At 36.3% G+C, this 24,343-nt stretch overlaps 1 protein-coding gene across 1 annotated transcript in view; it reads left to right on the top strand.

Moving 5' to 3' along the window:
• The window catches only part of LOC115215439 (dynein heavy chain 5, axonemal-like), a 370,977-nt gene that overhangs the window by 22,023 nt on the left and 324,611 nt on the right, over positions 1 to 24,343 (top strand). Inside the window, exons 6-9 of the mRNA XM_036506013.1 lie at positions 225 to 344; positions 5,660 to 5,861; positions 14,676 to 14,768; positions 20,406 to 20,663. Of these exons, the coding sequence (XP_036361906.1) occupies positions 225 to 344; positions 5,660 to 5,861; positions 14,676 to 14,768; positions 20,406 to 20,663 (673 nt within the window). The remainder of the gene's footprint in view (positions 1 to 224; positions 345 to 5,659; positions 5,862 to 14,675; positions 14,769 to 20,405; positions 20,664 to 24,343) is intronic.

Raw genomic sequence — 24,343 nt, 5'->3', positions numbered from 1 at the left:
TAGTAAATTGAAAACACTAAGCAGCAATGACTAAATATAGCTATCTATTAGGAGGATTTCTTTTCTGAGACAATTACAACAGCAAAGGTCTTTCCAAATTTATGTTTATATAAATATGTTAAATGTAAAGCACACAAAAATAAGATCACCGAAAAATGGTAACGTTAATACCGTGGTGTGTTATAAAACTAAATTTTTCACTTTTTTTTTATTCTCAATTGCAGAGATGTGGTAATACCAATGCTGCAAGATTGCATGAAACTGAATGAAAAGTACCATGAAGAATTCTGTAAAACAAAAGAATATCTCAAATATCAACCTTCTAAAAGACAATTTGAATTCAGGTAATTTCTCTATCATTTATTCTGTTGTTTGCTGTTTCAAATTCTTTATGCTATGTAAAATTTTATCTGATAAAAAAACTTAGTGTTATTTGTTTAGAGAAGAAAACAGGGTCCTAGTATACTTACTTTCTGCTTCAGCACTACAGGGACACAATTTGCATGAAGGATAAAAGCTGTTAACATAATTAATGAAGAGGGTATTACAAGGGTAATTAGAAATAAATAGGTAATAAGCAAAAAAAGAAAAATGTTAGTCAATGGCAAGTATTATATTATTTCAGTTAATATGGGATAATTCTATTGACGTAGTTCAATCATATTATGACCTCATCAGGAAAGTAAAGACTTCACTTTACTTGAAAAAAAAAGGGTTTCAGTCTTTCTAGATGCAACCCATGGTCATTCATGCCTGAAGGGGGGTCATAGCACAACATTCGTATATATGTATACATGTATGTATTATGTATGTATATAGTATGGAAAATGGCCATTGAATGACGATGATATGTTTGTGTGTGTTTCCTTGTCTTGGCATTGCATGATAGCTGTGAATAAACGTCACTGTCTTATAAGCAGTGTCTTGCATTTCCAATAGTCATGTCATAAGGAAATATTACCTTACTTGGAAACTTGTGCGGACTAGCAACAGGATGGACATCGAACCATATAAAAACTGCTTCGTATAAACTCCATCTGACCCATGCAGGCATGGAAAAGGAGATGTATATATAAAAGTATTGGGACCTGCTTTCTTTTCTAAAGCAACATATATATACACACCTACACATGTATTCATATGGTCTCTGGTTGAAGCTTAGGAAGCTAGGAAATGAGAATAGTCTAAAGTGTGTTTTGATTTTAAATTCTGAGAATATTACCAAAATACAAAATGTGCCAGAAGCCTGTAGGCTACTAGACCGAAACCTATCTATCATACAAGTATATAATCAATATTAATAATAATTTCTAATTTCAGAAATTCTGATAATATACATATATATATATATGTAGGGTCATCTCATAAATAATACGTTTTTTTATGCTTCTTTTATTTTTGAAAATTAAGATAAACAAGGTTCTTTTTTAATCTAAAACATACTCTCCTTTCTTTTCTACAATGCTCTTCAACCTGTCTGGTAGTCTTGCAAGACTCCTCTCCTAAAATGTCTACAGAATTCATATTTTTTCCGTCCAAATAATTTTGAAGACTGTGGAATAAATGATAAGTATTGTCTGGCAAATATGGTGGGTGGGGTATCGGTTCTCATTCAAACTGCTCCAGTTTTTGGAATGTCATCCTCACTGTATGTGGCCAAGCATTATCCTGATGGAAGAACACCTTTTGTCTTGAAACCAAAGATGGTCATTTTTCTTCTAGCGCTAACTTATGCCACTCAAGCTGCTCACACTAGATCTCTTTTGTCATCATTTGGTTTGGGTTTAAAAGTTCAAAGTGGACTAAAGCTTTCATATCCCACCAAACAGATAACAACACCTTAAATGGGTGAAGATCTTCCTTAGCTTGGGGTGCTGGTATTTCTCCTTTCCTTACTGTATTTGGCGTTTGACATTTTTATAGAGAACCCATTTCTCGTCACCAGTGAGACATGATGGTAAAGAAAAGCACACATTCATTCTCTGCATGTGATTAGACTCGGAAAGTTTATGAGGAACCTAATGACCCAATTTGCTGACTTTTCCAATGTCACACATGTGTCGATGAATAGTTGGCACAGTTAATCAGTGTTGTCACCTATTCAAAGGCTTCCTTATGAGCCAAAAGAGACAAAGAAATGGGAGTGACAGTAGGTAAAGAAAAAGTATGTGGGTCCTTTATCAGTGAACAAGCCAAATTAGTGTTGGTGAAAGTGTCAAATATTTGCAGTGGCATCCTCAGTTACACTGGAGGCAATGTATGCTGGGTAGAAAAGATCCACTCCTGTCCTTAGTCATACCAGTGGCATAGTACAGTGAGATTGGGACGAGGAGTAAGTGTTGAGAAATAAGCAATAAGAGAGTGGATGTAGGAGGCAGGAAGGTTAAAGGCATTGGTGAAAGAAACATGGGTAACAGTACTAAGGGTAATAAGCAAATGAGTGATAAATGGTTGTGTGATGAGAAAAGGTGAGATGGAGGGGTGAGTGATAAGAGTGTAAGAAGGGTGGGAAATTATCAAACAGGTCAATGATATAGACCTGACTGTATGCTAATATGCATACATATATACTTGCACACATATGCATATTTGTTTCTTTATTATCCACAAGGGGCTAAACATAGAGGGGGCAAACAAGGACAGACAAATGGATTAAGTCGATTACATCGACCCCAGTGCGTAACTGGTACTTAATTTATCAACCCCGAAAGGATGAAAAGCAAAGTCTCTGCCAGCTTGCCGCCCTTTGCACACATATGCATATGTATACCCAAGAAGCATGAACTTGCATCTTCTCATCTTCATTAACATTAGTTTGTGGATCATAATAATGTTTTTGTTTTTCCAGATTTTATTTACCTTTATCGTGTTGTTGCTACTGCAATTAGCCCCCGTTCAATGTATTTCTTCAACAAGTCATGACAGTAACCCAAGCTGATTTTGAGGGCACATTGAAGATTGGTGGGAAATTGGTCTCTAATCTAAGACATGGAGAGATCATTGATTCATTAGCAGATTCTAAAAGTGGATTATCTGCTATCAAGAGACTTGATATTCCCTGTGAATGTGGTATGGAAAGCAACTGTGAAGATGCAATCCAAATCAATGAAATTCATCTGCAATCATTAGATACATTAACTTATTTTGGTTTTCTAATCAATTTTGACATGAAAAACTGAGACAATTTGCAATACTACAGCATAATTTAGAATACACCTGCCGTCAAATAGTTCCTGCATTTTAAACTATAAATTCTAACAACCACCCCAAAGTTTTCACTCAGTTAAAAAGTTCACGTGAAACGAAACATAGTGCTATCAGCAATGAATCATTTAAATCTAATATATGATGAGATCGCTGCCAGAGCAACAAGCTGGCCTTCGTGCCGATGGCACGTTAAACACACCATTCGAGCATGATCATTACCGCATCGCCATACTAGCACTTGTGCTGGTGGCACGTGAAACATTCGAGTGAAATCGTCGCCAGTGCTGCTGGACTGGCTCCTGTGCAGGTGGCACATAAAAAGCACCATTTGGGCATGGCCATTGCCAGCACCACCAAACTGGCCCTCGTGCTGGTGGCATGTAAAAGCACTCACTACACTCTCGGAGTGGTTGGCGTTAGGAAGGGCATCCAGCTGTAGAAACTCTGCCAGGTCAGATTGGAGTCTGGTTCACCAGACCTCAGTCAAATCGTCCAACCCATGCTAGCATGGAAAGCGGATCTTAAATGATGATGATGATAATGATGGTAGTCCAAGGAAGACAATTCTGCAATTTCTTGATGAACAACCTGCACAAATGACTTATTTCTAGGGAATGGTTGTAATGTACATTAGCTCACTCCTTCCATTAAATCAATATTACCTGAACGGATTGCATGCTGTTCCACATGGTGTCAGATGTTGCATGGTGTTCCACTATATGTCAGATGCTGAAGTTATCACAGAACAATGTCAGATGAAGTGCTTTGTTCAAGAAGTCACAACAAACCACCTGGGCCAGGAATCTTATGTATAGTCCGAGCACTCTGTCGGTTACAACGATGAGGATCCCAGCTGATACAGTCAACAGAACAGCTTGCTCATGAAATTAATGTGCAAGTGGCTGAGCACTCTGCAGACAGGTGTACCCTTAATGTAGTTCTCAGGGAGATTCAGTGTGACATAGTGTAACAAAACTGGCCCTTTGAAATACAGGTACAACTCATTTTTGTCAGCTGAGTGGGCTGGAGCAATGTGAAATAAAGTGTCTTGCTCAAGGACACAATGCATCACTGGGAATTGAACTCATGATCTTATAATCGTGAGTGGAATACCCTAACCACTAAGCCATGTGCCTTCACAATCTAATATATAATAGTAATTTAAATGTCTAATTTTGAGGCCATTGATTGAATGTGACTTCTAATTTATAACTAGTCTTTCAAATATATATGATGCATATAGGAAGGATGGATGAACAGATGGATGGATTCTTGTTGTTGGATTTTGATCAATTCCTTTCTTCAGGTACAATAGAAAATTTTAAGAAGGATAAAAGTAGAACAATAAAATTAGAACTTTCCATGCATTAAACAAGTTTAGAAATTCAAAAACTGCATAATCAAAGCAAATACGTTTGACTCAAACAGAATCCAGAAAAAAATAATGTAAATAATGCAAAATAATAATTGTTTCTAACATGAGGATAGAGCAAGAAATTTGTGGGAAGGGTGTTAGTCAAATCAACCCCAGTACTTGACGAACGTTATTTCATGAACCCCAGAGAGATGAAAGACAATGTTGATCTCAACAGGATTTGAAAACAGAGCTGAACGAAATGTTGCAGAGTACTTTTTCTGATGTTATAAGAATTCTACCAACTTACTGCATTATCAGTGTTTCTGATTTAGATAAAAAACCATCACATTTGAAAGGAAGTGTTAGTTAATACCATCAACCCACTACATAACCGATACTTTATTTTATTGATCCCAAAAAGGATGAAAGGCAAGGTAAACCTCAGTGAGATCTGAATTCAGAATGTATGGCAGTATAGAGTCAGTGATAGTGGCTGAGCAAAGACATGCTTGTTCAAGATCACAGATATAAAGGTTATTAGGATGTTTTAGATGATGCCAAAAAGGTACTAAAGAGGAGCATTGAAACAAAAAGAGGGGAAAAAAATAAAAGAAAAAATAAAGAAAAGTAGGGGAGGTTTCAATAAGAATAAAGGAATGAAAGAGATAAGAAATATAACACGTGGTATGGATTGAGGTTTTAAGTTTGCTAGTATGTATTTGTTCATGTAGGGACACCAAGTAAATATGTTATTGTTTGAGTTGAAAACAGATATTTGAATATTTAAAGTTTCCAGAATGTGTGTCCTATCAGACAGGACTAGTGCTCCTAGGTTCTGTTTATATAAGCCTTTGTTTTCCTTTTGATACTGTTGATAATGTTTTTGTCTTTTCATTGACTAAATATTGCCTGTCAATATCATAGCTGTTTGCTTGTCTAGACGTTTGAAAGATGACTAATAGTTATAGAATGTTTGTTTAAATCAGCCATCTGTGCATGAGCGATCAAGCGAGAGAGAGAGAGAGAGAGAGAGAGAGAGAGAGAGAGAGAGAGAGAAATTGCCTTCCTGATATTTCTTACATTATTTCCTTACAGTGAACACTGCATATTTTGGAAATTTGATGCTTTTTGCAAGAGACTTGAAAAGATCCAAGAGACTATTGACACAATAAACGTATTTCTTCTTATGAAAGATATCAAAATTGATGGCATAGAGTCTGTTTTGGTGAAAAACAAGACGATTATAGAAACGATGAAGAAAAAGAATTATGACATATTTGATTACAGAAATAATGAGGTAATGAAATACACTTGGAATTATTTACTGTTGATATATGCTTATGTGGTGATTATTGAATCCCACATTGATAAAACAGAGGATTTCATCTCAATCTCTTGACTATTCTTTCATAGCCCGAGGAAATTATTTTGTGAATCAGTTGCTTGAGATACATCTGACATCACTAGTATACTCTTTACTCTTTTACTTGTTTCAGTCATTTGACTGTGGCCATGCTGGAGCACCACCTTTAGTCGAGCAAATCGACCCCAGGACTCATTCTTTGTAAGCCTAGTACTTATTCTATCGGTTGCTTTTGCCAAACTGCTAAGTTACAGTGAGGTAAACACACCACCATCGGTTGTCAAGCAATGTTGGGGGTCAAACACAGACACACAAACATATACACACACACACATATATATATACATATATATGAAGGGCTTCTTTCAGTTTCCGTCTACCAAATCCACTCACAAGGCTTTGGTTGACCTGAGGCTATAGTAGAAGACACTTGCCCTAGGTGCCCCACAGTGGGACTGAACTCGGAACTATGTGGTTCGTAAACAAGCTGCTTACCACACAGCCACTCCTACGCCTATGTATACTTAGAATAAGTAGAAGATTCCTTTTTCTATAATTTATCATTGTAATTATAGGCTACATCCCCTGATGAAGAGGATTGGCCTGTAAGAGTCTTGTGCTGGTGCCACATAAAAAGCACTAATACTGGTGCCATATAAAAGCACTCATGCCAGTAGCACATTCAAAGAACCCAGCACACACTGTAAAGTGAATGGTGTTAGGAAGGGCACCTAGCTGCAGAAACTAAGCCAAATCAGGCTGGAACCTGGTGCAGCTCCCTAACTTGCCAGCTCTGGTCAAACTGTCCAATCCATGCCAGCATGGAAAACAGACGATAAAGGTTGATGATGATGATGACGACGACGACAATGAAATCATTTTTTTGTCTACACATATATCATAGCAACATGGTCTATTGAAAAGTTCTCTGTTAATCTAGTTTTGAATCTGATTTTAAATTTGCTGCTTCCTTAGAGAGAATATTAATAAGCTGATATTTTCACTGGCTCTCAGTATGTTTGGGCTCCGTGCCTATGAACTTAATAAATTATACATACTCTTTTACTTCATATACGATCACATAAATTAAGGCAGTGTTTCCCAAACTTTTCGTGCCAAATTGCAATATCACTCACCTGTCAACCAAAAAATGCTCCATTGCCCACCTGTATAAAAAAACCTGACACAATCGACTGCATCAATTTCAAATCGCTTACTATACCAGTTTGGAAATATTCAATGCAATAACATTTTGAAATCGCTCCACCATGTTGTCATACAATGATTATAAATAGTTATAATATGTTGTTAAATCCTCATCAGTCAATTCATCTTTCAAAGAATCAAGGTGTGGAAATTGATGGAATTGATATTTTGAAATGTTAGTCTTATACAGCACCAATTTCGAAATGAAGCTTGTGATAAGCGATTTACAATTGAGAGTTATTCTGTTTCCTTGCAATAACTTATTCAAATCACTTAATTTTATGAAAAGAGATATCGTACTTTGCAGCCATCAATGAAGTGGATAGCAGAGTATCTTCAAAGAAAGATATGATTATATGAAACAGTTCAACAAAGTATAAAACACAGTTTCCTTTTGACAGCCTCTGCACTTTGGTATGGTATAAGAGTTTAGTATATTCCTCATCATTTCTTAGACAGAGTTGACAGAAAATTCACTCTGACAAGGGACTGGACTTCAATTTGTTCACAGTCTTGATAACTAATTGTAGTGCATCATTCAATCTGTCCTACATATTTTTTGCCACTAATTGCTGCCAGTGTACCAAGCAATGAACAGTTAGTATCTGGTGGTAAATTTCATGCTTTAGGAGAGACAAAAAACCTCTGTATCTTCCTATCATCAAAGGAGCTCCATCAGATGCACAGGCAAGAATATTACTGAGTAGGATATTATGTTCAAAAAGGAAAGACTTGAGTGAGTGAAAAATAGTTGCACCTTTTGAATCTAGCAGAAATTTCTCTGTGAACAGCATTTCCTCACAAGGTCAAAGGTCTTTGCTGAAATGCCAAATATATACAACATCAAACAGTGATTGTCCACAACAGTTGACTCATCCACTTGTATAGAAAATCCAGAACGCTGGAAAGTATTTAATGAGCTGATATTTGACATCGTTGGCCATTTCATTGATGCATCGAGAAATCGTGTTGTGGGATCAGAAGATCGTCCACTTAGTAACAACATGATTTCTCAATATCATCAGGTTTTTCGTGCATAATGGTTGACAAAACCCCTTCAACATGGTCGAAGTCAATTGTGTGAGACTTCCCAGACTTAGCAACAAGCCATGCAATGTTGTACGATGCAATCAACCCATCATTCTCCTGCTTACTAGTTTTCTGAAGTAGTGTGCTGAATGTTTGTGTTTTCTTTTGAAAGAGGCACTCCGTTGCAAAAAGTATGATAATGGCTTTTCCTTCTACTCAGAATGCTTTGCATCAAAGTGATACTTCAAGTGTGAAGGTTTCATTACTTTGCTGGTCTATGTTTGATGGTAAAGAAGGCACTTTGGTAACTGACAGTTCTGAGGAGAGGAAATAAATCCAAATGATAAATAATCCCTACTGTACTCTCTTTACTCTCCCTTTTACTTGTTTCAGTCATTTGACTGTGGCCATGCTGGAGCACCGCCTTTAATCAAGCAACTTGACCCCGGGACTTATTCTTTTGTTAGCCCAGTACTTATTCTATCGGTCTCTTTTGCCGAACTGCTAAGTAACAGAGACATAAACACACCAGCATCAGTTGTCAAGCAATGCTAGGGGGACAAACACAGACACACAAAGACACACATGCATATATATATATACATATATATGATGGGCTTCTTTCAGTTTCCATCTACCAAATCCACTCACAAGGCTTTGGTTGGCCCGAGGCTATAGTAGAAGACACTTGCCCAAGGTGCCCCGCAGTGGGACTGATCCCAGAACCATGTGGTTGGTAAACAAGCTACTTACCACACAGCCACTCCTGCACCTACTGTTGATAAATTTCCTTGACTGGAGGCATCAGTAAAGTGAAAATGTGAAAATGAATTTCTATGAACAGTGTCAGAAAGGCGGTATGGTATTCCCAAAGAGAAGAAGAAGTCAACAGAGCAGAATCAGATGGCACGTCTTTACTGGAGCAAATACAGGTCTAGTTTGTTTGGCTGCCAGCATTTCAAGAATTAAAGTTCATTCAACTTTTTTCAGAAAAATGTTTTTAAAAAGTTGTTTTCTTTTTGAAAAGAAACACAATTTCAAAGGTGTCATTTCGTGTTAGCATCCTGAAAATAGCACTTGTGTTTTGATATGAAGCTGTAGAATTATGCACTACATATAACCCCTCATAACTCTTATTTTTCGGAGTTTTCAGAAAATTTTTGCGAATTTGTATTCTGCATGCAGGACTTCATACAATTATGTAAAAAAAAAAAAAAATTGTCACCCACAAAATGTTCACATCACCCACCAAAATCTCAAATTACCCACCATTTTCTAGAAATTCACCCATTACCCACCTGTTAGTTGAAATTGCCCACTGGTGGGCAATATTGCCCACTTTGGGAAGCTACGAACTAAGGCATTGATACATTCATAGCTTACATACATTAAAATATTAACATTATAGCTGTTAAAATTCATAATGGAAAACCTGTCACATGTGGCTCTGCTTTTAAAAGATGAAAACATTCCATTTGACAACAACTTATTAATATTTTATCATTCATGTGAAACTAGTCGATGTAGACAGTGCTGCTTTGGAAAACATCTAACTTAAATACCAACACATTTGTGTGAAATCCCATACATGACCTGAACTTTCTCTTGATAAATAATTGGCTTTAAAATTTTGCTTAAACTAAAACTAAATCTCTTTATGTCACATTTCTTCTATTTATTGGGCAAGTTCTAAACATGTCACAACTAGCATTTACGAATAATATGCAAATGCTTGGTGATATCTGCACAAAACCCTCTACTGTGTCAAATCAAAGAATTGCAGAAATACACAGACACACAGACACACAGACACACAGACACACACACAGACACACACACACACACACGCGCACACACACACACACACACACACACGCATGCAATGGGTTTCTTCGTTTACTGTCTACCAATTTAATTCACAAAGTATTGGTTAACTTGGGGCTCCATTAGAAGACAAGTCAACAACAGTGTCCATGTGGTGAGACTGAGCCCTGAACCATGTGGTTCTGAACTGAACTTCTTAAACACACACACACATGCACACATGTGTTAGCACGTGCAAGAATAGCATCAAAGAGTAGTAGAAATGTACTCATACATGTGATCACACATACATATACAATGAAATATCATCAAATAATGGTGGAGGCGCGATGGCCCAGTGGTTAGGGCAGCGGATTCATGGTCGGAGGATCGCGGTTTCATGTCCCAGACCAGGCATTGTGTGTGTTTATTGAGCGAAAACACCTAAAGCTCCACGAGGCTCCAGCAGGGGGTGGTGGCAACCCCTGTTGTACTCTTTCGCTCCAACTTTCTCTCACTCTTTCTTCCTGTTTCTTGAGTAATGCTGCGATGGACTGGCATCCTGTCCAGCTGGTGGGGAACAGATATGCCATAGAACCCAGAAAAACAGGAGCCTGGCTAGGCTTGGAAAGGGTGCATAAATAATAAATAAATCATCAAATAATACAACATAGCAAAGAGGAGAAAGAAAGGTAGGGATATTCTTCCTTATCTAATACATTTTAAAAATTGAAAGCACATGATATAAGCTTAGAGCTATGGAACTCCTTTCTGGGGTGAGGATGGGTGGCTAAAGATGTTTTGATCAGTTATCTCCAAGCCATGGGTTTTTTGAAGAAAACTGAGCTACAGTAATTCAACAAATTCATGACTTGACACTTCTTATGAAAATATACTCTCTTTACTCTTTACTTGTTTCAGTCATTTGACTGTGGCCATGCAGGGGCACCAGCTTTAGTCGAGCAAATTGACCCCGGTACTTATTCTTTGTAAGCCTAGAACTTATTCTATCAGTCTCTTTTGCTGAACCGCTAAGTTACGAGGATGTAAACACATCAGCATCGGTTGTCAAGTGATGTTGGGAGGACAAACACAGACACACAAACATATACACACACATACATACACATATATACAACGGGCTTCTTTCAGTTTCCGTCTACCAAATCCACTCACAAGGCTTTGGTCGGCCCGAAGCTATAGTAGAAGACACTTGCCCAAAGTGCTATGCAGTGGGACTGAACCCAGAACCATGTGGTTGGTAAGCAAGCTACTTACCACACAGCCACTCCTGCACCTATACATAGATACACATTTGTGATCATGAACCACATAAATCTCTTCTATGAATCTCGTTTTGCTATTCAAAATTACTGGCTTTATTTTGTGATTGCTTTCTTGTTTATTCATCTCTATTTCTCATCCCATCATTCCTCAGAACTAGATATACCTTTCACAGCAATCAGTGTTCCATAACTATACATGAACCAACTATTATTTCAACAGTTCTGCATTAGTTACATTTTCATATAGTCTCCTAAATGATCAGATTGTTAGTTTTACTTTAAATTCTTATATAATCAACTCCTAAAACCCACTAAATATACAAATTTCTTAGTGAAGATCCATCGTCAGAATGAACAGGAGCCTATTTCTCTGGTAAGCACCTACAAAGACTGCTTTATCAACAGCTGCAGAATTCCATATTTTTTCTACCTTAGTTTGTGACTGGAGTCCTGGTAAGCATAAGATTCAAGACACTCATCTGTATAGACAGACATTGAATTGACTTGCATAAAGATATTAAAGTGGTTGTCAACAGAATCTCATGACTTATTGATTCATCTGCCCCTCCTTATGAAACTAATAACATAATGCTATTAGTAGGAGTGGCTGTGTGGTAAGTAGCTTGCTTTCCAACCACATGGTTCCGTGTTCAGTCCCACTGCGTGGCATCTTGGGCAAGTGTCTTCTACTATAGCCTCGGGCCAACCAAAGCCTTGTGAGTGGATTTGGTTGACGGAAACAGAAAGAAGCCCATCGTATATATATATTATATATATATATATATATATGTGTGTGTGTTGTGTGTGTGTGTGTATTTGTGTGTTTATGTTTGTTCCCCCAACATTCCTTGACAACCAATGCTGGTGTGTTTACGTCCCCGTAACTTAGCAGTTCTGCAAAAGAGACCAATAGAATAAGTATTAGGCTTACAAAGAATAAGTCCCGGGGTCGTTTTGCTCGACTAAAGGTGATGCTCCAGCATGGCCATCGTCAAATGACTGAAACAAGTAAAAGAGTAAATAAGAATGACAATAAATGGAAGAGTTTCCTTTTTAAGGCAAACGTTTGTAGAATTTGGTCCTATCTGGACTTCACTCACTAATATTCTAGGTACAGATCTTATTCTCTTTTCAGACAAAAATCATTCATCTTCTACTTCTAACCCATATCAGCTATCAAAATTACACTATTTAATCCTTTTGTCATAAATCCTATTGGTTCTATCATTCTTATTTTGTAGTGATCTAAATAAAAACTTCCCATCAAAATTTTATTGTTAATTCATTTTCTAAATACCTATTTCTTTATTACCCACAAGGGGCTAAACATAGAGGGGACAAACAAGGACAGACATAGGTATTAAGTCAATTACATCGACCCCAGTGCATAACTGGTACTTAATTTATCGATCCCCGAAAGGATGAAAGGCAAAGTCGACCTCGGCGGAATTTGAACTCAGAATGTAGCGGCAGGCAAAATACCGCTAAGCATTTCACCTGGCATGCTAACGATTCTGCCAGCTCGCCGCCTTTTCTAAGTACCAGCTTAGTAATGACAAAGTTATTTTATAAATACTTCATTGTTTTCAAAAGTTACATGTTTTAATAGAAATATGGTAAGGAAAGGGTTGAATGTTCTGCTGAAATGCAGCTTTTAATATTTACATAAAATCCACTCTTTTCACTACTGTACAATCTTAGAGTTTCAACAACTTCAAGCTCTCTACTACTCCCACACCTGAGACAAATCTACAGCATTCTAGACCACATTCAAAGAAAGGCTATTTGAGTGATCGGCATGAAGTTACTCACAAACACGTTCCAGCTTTTGTCCACATATGAGTCATAATCCTCTCTCTCTCTGTCTTTCCTCTTCACTAGTAACATGGTCTTGGAGCCAAGTAGTTTTATGTCACTTCCACTCAGATACTTCTGACTCACTTATATTTCCACCTCTTCATCCATATTATTTCCAAACCTGCAACCCCATCTTATTAACTATTACACTTTCGCTTTCCTTCTTTCCCAGAACATTGTTAAGCTGAAATCCTCCATGGTATAATCAACTTGCCATTGACTTAAGTAGAACATTAACGGTGTCAATCTCAAGAGAATCTGCAAAGGCCATGGCCACAGTATTTTTACCCCAAAACAAACTAATTGAAAGAAAACCTCTTCCTCAAAATTATCTTCTGCTTTGGTATTCCCCAAACCTCTCCAAGCCTTATCAGCAATTTGACTCACTCTCAACATCGAAGACGTCTCTCTCTCTCTCTCTCTCTCACTCTCTCTCTCTCTCTCTCACTCTCTCTCTCTCTCTCTCACTCTCTCTCTCTCTCTCTCTCTCTCTCTTCTCTCTCTCTCTCTCTCTCTCTCCTCACTTTCACCCTTCTTTGTTGTAGTTAGAGACTACATTATATACAACTTCTCTTGACTTTCACATCCTCCAGCACTGATGCTGTTGGGTTTGAGATTAAATTCTTGGCTATTTCAATTGTCAACTTAGTAACCACACCTACATGAATCCCTAACAGACACACTTCATCTCACTTCATCTCACTTTGCCATCTCAAAATCCAGTCTTTACTCAAGCTTTACTGTCTCAATATCCATCAGAATGTATGATCATTGCTTAAATCACATCATCCATGTACTTCGCAAAATTTCTTCCAAAATCTTTTTCTTTGTACCTTCAGCTTCACACACAATTACCACATGCAAAACCTCAGAACAATGTAGCTCTAAAAAAGCAAGTGTTCCTGATGCAACCTGAACACCTGACTCATTACAAACACTGATTTCATGACAAGAGTCCTTGAAAGCATCCTTCAACAAACATATGACAATCTAATCAACACCACATAAGCACAATAACTAGAGCAAGCAAGAATCAGTCTTGCACCTTGATTTAAAAGAAAATTTAGTAATATTTTCAAGATTGGTAATTCACAAAATGATAGCCTGTTCTACTAAGCTATTTAAAATTACTAGCAGTATCTCCCGGCGTTGCTCGGGTTTGTTTCGACCCTTTAGAATTGGAACTTTTGAAAAGTAAAACTTTTGCATTATGTAGCTTGTTATTCTCTTTAAGTGAACATTTTTCTGGTTGAAATACACCGAAAAATGGCGACACAGCAGTCAAAAAATCGTAAAAAGTAGAGATTTTCATAGAAAAAAAGTACCTTTTTGATGTAAATAATTTTTGGTGTTAACATGGTCCGATTTGAATTTTTTCTTCTACGGAAGGAAGAGCAAGCCTTCTTCTATCATACTCTCAATTTTGGTCAACTTGTTTCGCAGGGTCTCAGAGAAGATAGTGTTAGTTGAAGGCTACCAAACCTGCCATACTCAGACAACTTCAGCTTTATATATACAGAGAGATTTCCTGTTTGATGCTACTTTCATTATTTTCCTTTCATTTCAGTTTGATCAAGACTATGTAAATTTCATGAGTCAAATTGACTATCTGTGTTTGATGATACTCGTACTCATTGACAGCTGGATTGAAAGATTTTCTGTAAGTTTAAAGATTACCTAGTTTTATATACATTTTACTTCCAGTTATAAGTTTTTGCTAAATAATGTTTGATATCATTGAATGTTTGTATTTGTATGTGTGTGTGTGTATGCATTTGAAAGTACCCATGTTTACATGTATGCATGCATATACATAAATGTATCTTTTTACATGTGTGTGTGTGTTTGTGTGTGTGTGTGTTTGTTTGTTTCTTCCTTCCTTCCTTCCTTTCTTCCTCCCTCCATCCCTCTCTCTCTTCCTTCCTTCCTTCCTTCCTTTCTTGAAAGTAAAAACTGGTCTGTCTCAATGTCCAGATAGATTATATATGAATGATCTTTCACAGACTAGCCAACAACTCAAAGAACAATAGCTAAGCAACTTTTCCCAGTTAAAGACAGAGCAACATATTGAATGCACTAATATATTCTTTTGGCAACAACTTCTCACAACAATGTAAGACAGACGAACAGGACATAATTGAATTAATTAGAAATTCTGATGTCATTTGAACCCTCAGATCAGGCATCCTTCAACTCTACTATTGAAATTCTGCCAAGTCTGGCTTTCTAGATCATTGATGGCATTTTATCAGAACCATCTAGGTAGTAGATGAATGCTAGAAATGCCAAAAGGTGACAGTAAGCTGGGCCAGCCCTAGGGTTGCTGGCACCCCAAGTAAGCTGAACTTCGGTGTGTACAAGCTGACAGTTGTGGAAATTTCCTTGTCTTTGTCACACCTTCCTTGGCACCCCCTAGCACATGGTGTCCCAGGTGACCGGCTTAGTTACCAGTACCTTGGGCCAGCCCTGCAGTAAGATACAAACATTAAGAGACCCATGTCACTCAACATCTCAAACATAGACAGAATTGTAAGTAGAAACATAATAAAATGGAGATTTTTAACATCACCCGACATGACTTCCACACTGAATGAAACAGTTCAACACACCTTCTACAGCAACACAAGAAAAATCTGAAGGCTCTGCCATTTCGCTCTGTGTGTACATTTATTTTACCAAAGCCTTTCCCAAGGTTTGCCCAATGTTAAATGCTGGCAGTCAATGGTGCCGTCTATAAAATGTTTGGTAATAAGGCAAGTACTACATGACACCATTCTCAGTTTCCTTTCCTCTGTTCTCAGACATGGCAAAAATAAACAATCAGCCAAACTTAGCATCAACTGTTCAGATGACACTAAAGTGATGCAAAGCAAAAGATATCCATGTACTCCATGACCCAGAGACCCTAAATCACAGGGCAAAATACAACAACATATTGTTCAGTACTACCAAATTCTTTGACTTATCATTATCATTGTGTAACGTCTGTTTTCCATGCTGGCATGGGTTGGCCAGTTTGGCCAGAAGGCTGCAGCAGGCTCCAATCTGATCTGGCAATGTTTCTATAGCTGGATGCCCTTCCTAACGCCAACCACTCTGAGAGTGCAGTGGGTGCTTTTTACGTGCCACTGGCATGGGAGCCAGTCAAGTGGCTCTGGCATCGATCATGTTCGCATAGCGATTTTTACATGCCACCAGCATGGGAACCAGTCAGGGGCACTGGCATGGGCTACATTTGGATGGTGCTTTTTATGTACCACTGGCACAGGAGCCAGTCAGGAGGCACTAGCATCGATCATGTTTCAATAGTACTTTTTACATGCTGCCGGCTTGGGAAACCACCCCCCACCAAAAATTTTGGGCCTTGTGCCTAGAGTAGAAAAGAATATTTTTTATAAAAGTAAGTTCTCCATTAGTTCCTATGTGTATGTGTGTATGCATATACATACTCTCTGCCACTATCCCATGTATACGTACACACACAGTTAATTGTTGTGTGTGTGTGTGTGTGTGCACATGCTAGTAGCACTTGTTTGAATCTCTCTCTCTCTATCATGCACACACTTTCACCAACCCCTTTCCACATCATGACAGCTTATTTACACCACAAGAATTTACCATTAGTACTGGAATTTATCATTAAAACATTGTAAGCAGATGTACATGAGATGCAAATACCAGTCATGTGAAATACGTATGATAAATCAAATAAGTATAGCTATAATAGAATCATCATCACCATCGTTGTCGTTTAACATCTGCTTTCCATACTGGCATGGGTTGGATGTTTGACTGAGGGCTGGCAATCCAGGAGGCTACACCAAGCTCCAGTCTGATCTGACAAGGTTTCTACAGCTGGATGCCCTTCCTATGTGCCACCAGCATGAAGGCCAGTCAGACAGCACTGATAACAACCATGCTCAAGTGGTGCTTTTTACGTGCCACTAGCACGGGACCAGTCAGGCGGTACTGTCATCGGCCACAACAATGACTTCACTTGACTCAACAGGTTTTTACAAGCGCAGTTTATTGCCAATGGTTGAAGGATACTCTTAAATGGGCTGGTTCTGTTGTGCTGGAATAGACCACAGTTACAGCCTCTCTTGGCTTGCTGGGTCTTCTCAAGCACAGCATATCTCCAGAGGTCTTGGTCACTTGTCATCGCCTCCATGAGGTCCAACTTTCGAAGGTCATGCCTTACTGAAAATGTAACAGCATTCTTTCAACAGTTTGCACTAATAAATAAATACAAAAACTAATCTACAATTGAGTCATTGAATATGTTAATGGTCAATTCCAGTTTCAGTCTAATAATAATAATCATCATCATCATTGTTTAATGTCCGCTTTCCATGCTAGCATGGGTTGGATGATTTGATTGAGGGCTGGCTAACAAGATGGCTGTATGACATACAGTGACAAGTTAATATGTGATGAATTTTGTATAATAATCCTATCTACAATAGGAACAAGGCCTGAAATTTAGTGGAAGGGGCTAGTTGATTATATCAACCCCAGTGCTTGACAGGTACTTATTTTATTACCATGGAAGGATGAAGGGTAAAGTCGACCTAGGGGGAATTTGAACTCAGAAGATACAGATGAGCAAAATGCCAATAAGCATTTTCTTCAACATTTTAATGATTTTGCCAGGTTGTATGATAATAAAATAAAATATGTAAGAATTGATAAATTTTAAGAAGTGGCTGTGTGGTAAGTAACTTGCTTATGAACCACATGGTTCATGGTTCAGTCCCACTGCATGTAATCTTGGGCAAGTGTCTTCTACTATAGCCTTGGGCTGACCAAAGCCTTGTGAGTGGATTTGGTAGACAGAAACTGAAAGAAGCCCGTCGTATATATGTATATATAAATATATATATATATATATATATATATATATATATATATATATATATGTGTGTGTGTGTGTGTGTGTGTGTGTATGTATGTGTATATGTTTGCGTGTCTGTGTTTGTCCCCCCAACCTCGCTTGACAACCAATGCTGGTGTGTTTACGTCCCCACAACTTAGCGGTTCGGCAAAAGAGACCGATAGAATAAGTACTAGGCTTACAAAGAATAAGTCCTGGGGGTCGATTTGCTCGACTAAAGGTGGTGCTCCAGCATGGCCACAGTCAAATGACTGAAACAAGTAAAAGAGTAAAAGAGTAATATCTTCTCTTTGTCATTTAATTGATGATCACACCCATGCTCATTGTTACCTGGCAGAACTGCACTATTGTGATACTGATTGTGGTAATTGTGAAAAAAAAAAGGTAAATCACACACAGCAGGTGAGAGTGGGGCAATAATAGCTGTGTATTAATTTCATACAACTACCAGTGATTGAATTGGTCAAATGTATGTCTAGTTGTCAATGGAAATGGATAATCCTGCAACCAAATCTGAATCTGATGTCATTTTCATTCCTGTTGTCTGAATCAAGTTTCTTTATAAGTGTGTCACAAATCCATTTAGTTTTTGTTTTGATAATCAATTACAAATACTGATTATCCAATATATAATTTATTGAAGCTATTGTCTGTCCTCCATTTGATCATGGTTTGTCAGTAATAATAATGGCATAATTGTTGATGTCTGTTGGCCATGCTTCAGTACTGCCAGAAATTTTCTGCCTAATACTCTAGATGTGGTGCAGAACAATATGAAAATTTTAAAAATGTTGATTCTTCTTCCACCAATGAATGATTATAATGGTATTGCTTTTGAATTTTTTCTTTGAATATCTGAACAAAGCGTTCTATTTTACTGCCTGAAGTTGGATGAGCATTAGTTGGCATGAAATATTGAATGCTCATTTGATCATCAAAATTGTTTAAATTTAGATGACACATATTGAATTCCATTGCTGGGAATAATGGTTTTAAGAAATCCTTTAATGACAATAATTCAACAGAGCATTGCCAATGTTTCATTAATATGATTGATGTTGTTGCGAAATACATCGAAATTTTGAGAACAAATAAATGACAATAAGCTACATTTTACTATAAAATGGTCCCTCAGAGTCAGTGTGTATTTATTTAGATCCAGTTATCTATACAGCATGCAATTTGAATTATGAAGACCAAATATAATAAATAATCCCTCTTCATCGCTTTGTGAATATCAACGTTGATATACATTGAGTGCATGTTCCAGTGAGGGAATAGAATGTTCATCTCTATTTCATGTTGCAATAGATGCATTGCAGCATTAATGATACAACTACTGCAATATGTAGCATCAGTCACATGACTAATAAACTGCTGACTAATTGAATAGTATGTTCTTTTCTTCTAAATTATATTACAGCTTGTAATGCCATGTTCTTAATGAATATATGATATGAGCTAGCATTTGCAACACAGCCGAATTGCTATTTCCCAGATACACTTTTGTAAGAGTGAAAATCTACCAATATGACCAAAATAGCTGACTTCATTGTGAAAAATGCATTTTTTATATGATACTTTAAGTTATAATCTTTAAATCAATTAAGTATAATTTCTAAGTTATTTAACCCTTTTCCATTTAAACCACAGTCACCATATTCCATTCCATAGCTGCCATCTCTGAAGAATGTATGGTTACATAATCAGAATGTTAACTTAACACTGTTGAACCCCTAGTGTGAAACCAATTGGTAAGGCCGACTGTGTTGGATGTATAATACTGTATGAGGTGGTAATAGAAAGTTCCCAGACTAGTTCATTGGTCAGTCCAGGGCTACAGGAGAAAGTGTCACACAGTTGGAATCGAACCTGAAATCAATGTGGTTGCAAAGTGGATATTTTAACCACACAGCCATGCTTGCTGCATATGTGTGAATTTACATTTTAAAACCAAGAAGCAATTTCTCATTAAGAAAAATGGTAGAAGTGATTTTAAGAAACTTAGTATTTATCATGATTAAAGAGATTATATGATGGTAACTGCTGCTTGTAAACATAACTTCTGCTTGACAAAAATCTGATATCAATACACAATTTAATCTAAGCAAAAATGATTGTTTCATTTAAAAAAAACACAAAGAATTTTGCTGCTTGTAAGTGTATGTGTGTGTGTGTGTGTGTGGTGTGTGTGTGTGTATGCATATACAGAATAGTAATAGGTATGTTGTTGTGTCATGATTACATACAAGATATGTCACAGAGCATGTGTTTTCATGTGTATTTATGCACTAATAATAAATGTAGCACCTGCTATATATTTTCCTTGCTTTTCTATGATTTTGCTGTTTTATTTTGGCAATCTTAAATACATTAAAACTATTTTCGTATTTTAATGTTCAGACACAACGTGCTCTAGCGCTTATACTGAAATTTGAGATGATCAACAAGCTGGACCTCAACGAGCGTTTCTTTACTTTGTTGAGAAACTATGGCAAAGACTTAGAAACAATTCGTAAGCTCTACCAAAAGCAAAGAGCAGACCCAGAGATCCCTAACAACATACCACCAACAGCTGGTCGAATTATGTGGGCTCAGCAGTTACACAGGAAGATTGAAGAACCAATGAAATGTTTTATAAAGAAACCTGAAATTGTGAAAGTAATTTTCCTTCCAATTTATATTTATATCTGAAATAACAATTTTTTATATCTTATTTATACTAATGCTACTAACATGATGAGTTTGTATAGATGAGTAAACTTACTACCAATTGATGAACACTTCATAAACTTTGTAACACCAAGTAAAAGAAATGTCTATAATTTTCCTCAACTGTTAAATCATAGAATTTAATACATCATATATAACCTTCATTTCTCACTTGTTTCTCTCGATTTTTCTCCTCCTATCACACTCTGTATGTATTTGTGTGTATAGACATACATACATACATACATACATACATATATATACATACACATATATATATATATATATATATATATATTTATATATATATATATATATATATATATATGTCTGTATTTTTCCCTTTTTAACAACATGGAAAAAATAGATAAATAGTTACTAGGGCTACTTGTGCAATTTTTTGTTACCCTGGTAACTATTTATCTATTTTTTCTATGTTAGTTGTTAAAAAGGGAACAATACATTAAAACTATTTTTATATTTTAATGTTCAGACACAACGTGCTCTAGCACTTATAATGAAATTTGAGATGATTAATTTAGCTAATACCATCCATCCCCCTAGAAATATTAATAACAAGGTTATTGTATCTGAAGACCTTGTTTTTAAAGGTAGAAAATCTGGGTTTACGTGAAATGTTTTGTATAACAGATATAAATAAATAAATGGTGTTAAATGCAGGTGTTATTCAAATTCTTTTACTTCCCACACATGTTTCGAAGATATCACTGGTATTATTCCAAAGGAGTAAAATGGTGTTAAACAATGTAATCTTCTCTTCAGGGAAATGAAGAAATGAAACTCGTCAATAAGACAGTTTAACAAAATATGATGGATAAGTATAGTAACTGAACATTATTAAATATTTTTTTTAATGTTAGAGGATATAATGTCAGAGGTAGCCTATAGAAAGAGGAGGGATAAAGGAGAAAAAACCCCAAATAAATGAGAAGTATATAACGATATATAAATTAAATAAAACTCTAAAGTCTTAGAAAAAGATATATCTAGTGAATGTGAAATGCAAGAAGAAAATTAATGTTTAAATTATACATAATGATAGATATCACTTATATGAACTAAAGGTGTGTTTCTTCCAATGTTTACTTCAATATGCAGGCTTTATATCCATGTTTACCAGGGGATTTTTAGAAAAAAGAATAGGAAATAGTTCAGAATTACAGAGAAGACAGAATTCCTTGCCTTTATCATAAGGGATCGAAATTGAGAAAATCAACCAATTTAAATTAAATTTTTTGCTGTGGTCTTTTAGATACCAAATTAATTTACTAAGCCCTGTACTGTTACGTTTATTCCTATCCCTAAATGTAGAGTAATGATTAGAAATTCTTTTAGATAACTGAGAAGATGAACTGCCTATATAAAAAATACATTATTACCTGAAGTAATTTTACACTGGTATATAGAAGTTTTAATTTTAGAGTTATTTGACATAAACTTGATTCTGTTGTAATTGACTTCAGATACAATAACCTTGTTATTAATATTTCTCGTGGGATGGATGGTATTAGCTAAATTAACGTTAGTATTAGTAAATGTATCCCTATTTAACAAGCTAATATTATGTGAGGAGATAATTTGTAAGAGTTTTTTGTGTTGGAAAAAACAATAATAACTGTATGTGAGTTGATAATAGAGTAATACTAGAATTCTTTGGAAAATTCCTAATAATAGCTTCACGAAACTGCAAAGGGAGATTAGATTTTATTTGCCTCCCATAAGGAATAATTAACCAAATAGTTTTACTAGTAGTTACCTTATTTTTAGTGTAACTATCTTTGAAAGACAGATTTACCTTTAGAATGAAAAAAAAGGGGTTTAAATAAGGGTTATCTCTGTTTGATGTTGGCTTATAAATCAAAATTGATATCGTTTATATCCTTACAACTAGATTTCATGTAACAAATAGTAAAACTATTTGGTTAATTATTCCTTAATTCTTTGGAAAATTAGGAATTTTCCAAAGAATTCTTGGTATTACTCTATTATCAACTCGCTCACTTCATCATTTAAATGTAAAATTACATCGAAAGTGGCCAGTTTTGGTAAACAGAAAAGGTGTTATTTTCCAGCATGACAATGCATGGCTACACTCTTCAAAGCAAACCTCACGAAAAAAATAAAATTGTTACGATGATAAGTTCTTCCACATCCTCCATTCTCCCCTGATTTAGCACCTACAGATTTCCATCTGTTCTGATCACTAGAGCACTTTTTAAGAGGCAAAACATTCAGAAAATGAGAGGAAGTCGAAAATAGGCATTTAAACTTTTTCAGGAAAAGAAATAGGTTTCTTTGCACGTGGCATATATTAGTTACTTCCCCGTTGGGCTGCAGTCATTGAAACTGATAATTGATAAATGTGATTGATAAATATAATTTACATTTGTTTTTATATCCTCTCTGATAAAATGCAATTACTTCCCAAACACCTTAATATATAAATATATGTATATGTATATATATGTGTGAGTGTGTGTGTGTGTGTGTGTGTGTGTGTGAGTACAGGTATGTATAAATATGTGTTAGGTGTGTGTATGTATATATATATAAATATATAATCATTATCATCATCATCATTTAGCATCCGTTGTCCAGGCTGGTATGGGTTGGATGATTTGATTTGGGTTGGCAAGTTTGAAGGCTGCATCAGATTCCAGTCTGGTTTGTCAGGGTTTCTACGGCTGGATGCCCTTCCTAATACCAACCACTTCAAGAGTGGTTGATGTGCCAACGGGTGTTATTTGTGTGACACTGGTATCTACCATAACTGCACATTTACTTGACTTGATGGGTCTTTTTCTCAAGCATGACATAATGCTAGGTCTTAGTCGTTGCCTCCGTAAGGCCCAACACTCAAAAGGAGCTTTTCACATGCCACCGGCATCAGCCATTTTGCCCCCGTGAGGCCCAGTACTTGAATGGTGCTTTTTGTGTGCCATCAGAATGGGTTTAAGTTATGTGACACCAGCATCAGCCACATCTATGATTTCACTTGGCTTTATGGGCCTTCACAAGTACAGCATATTGCCAAAAGTCTTGGTTACTAGTCATTGCCTCTGGAGATTTATTGTACTGTTGTGAAGTTTAGTAAGGCCCAAATGCTTAAGCAATTTTATGAACTGAAGGAAGGAGTGAAAGTTTTTATGGATATTAAAGGTATTCCTATTATAGAACTGGAAGAAAAAACGTTTCTAAGTGATTCAACATTTTTAGAAGATATATCTAGTCATTTAAATAATTTGAACCTGAAACCAAAAGGCTCCATTCAGTTAATAACCAGCTCGCTTTCTCATATCAAAAGCTTTGAACTGATTCATCATTTATTTATCACTCAATTGAAAAGGAAGTGCTTCACACATTTTCCAAAATTGAGCGAACAAAATCCCAAATCAACAAAGGAATATTCTGACAAGTGTGAAAGTCTTTTGAAGAAATTTGAAAGTAGATTTGAAAAAATACAAGATAATTTTGTGTTTTTGAAACACCTTTTGATATGGGTCCTAAGGAAGCTCAGGATACCTTACAATTAGAATTAATTGATTTGCAGTTGGATAGCTTATTAAAATAAAAAAATAATAATCTATTTTTATTGGGTTCTACAAACC

This window comes from Octopus sinensis, linkage group LG9 (assembly GCF_006345805.1).
Source record: "Octopus sinensis linkage group LG9, ASM634580v1, whole genome shotgun sequence".
NCBI classification, from domain to species: domain Eukaryota; kingdom Metazoa; phylum Mollusca; class Cephalopoda; order Octopoda; family Octopodidae; genus Octopus; species Octopus sinensis.
This window is presented reverse-complemented; position numbering and strand designations above follow the sequence as displayed.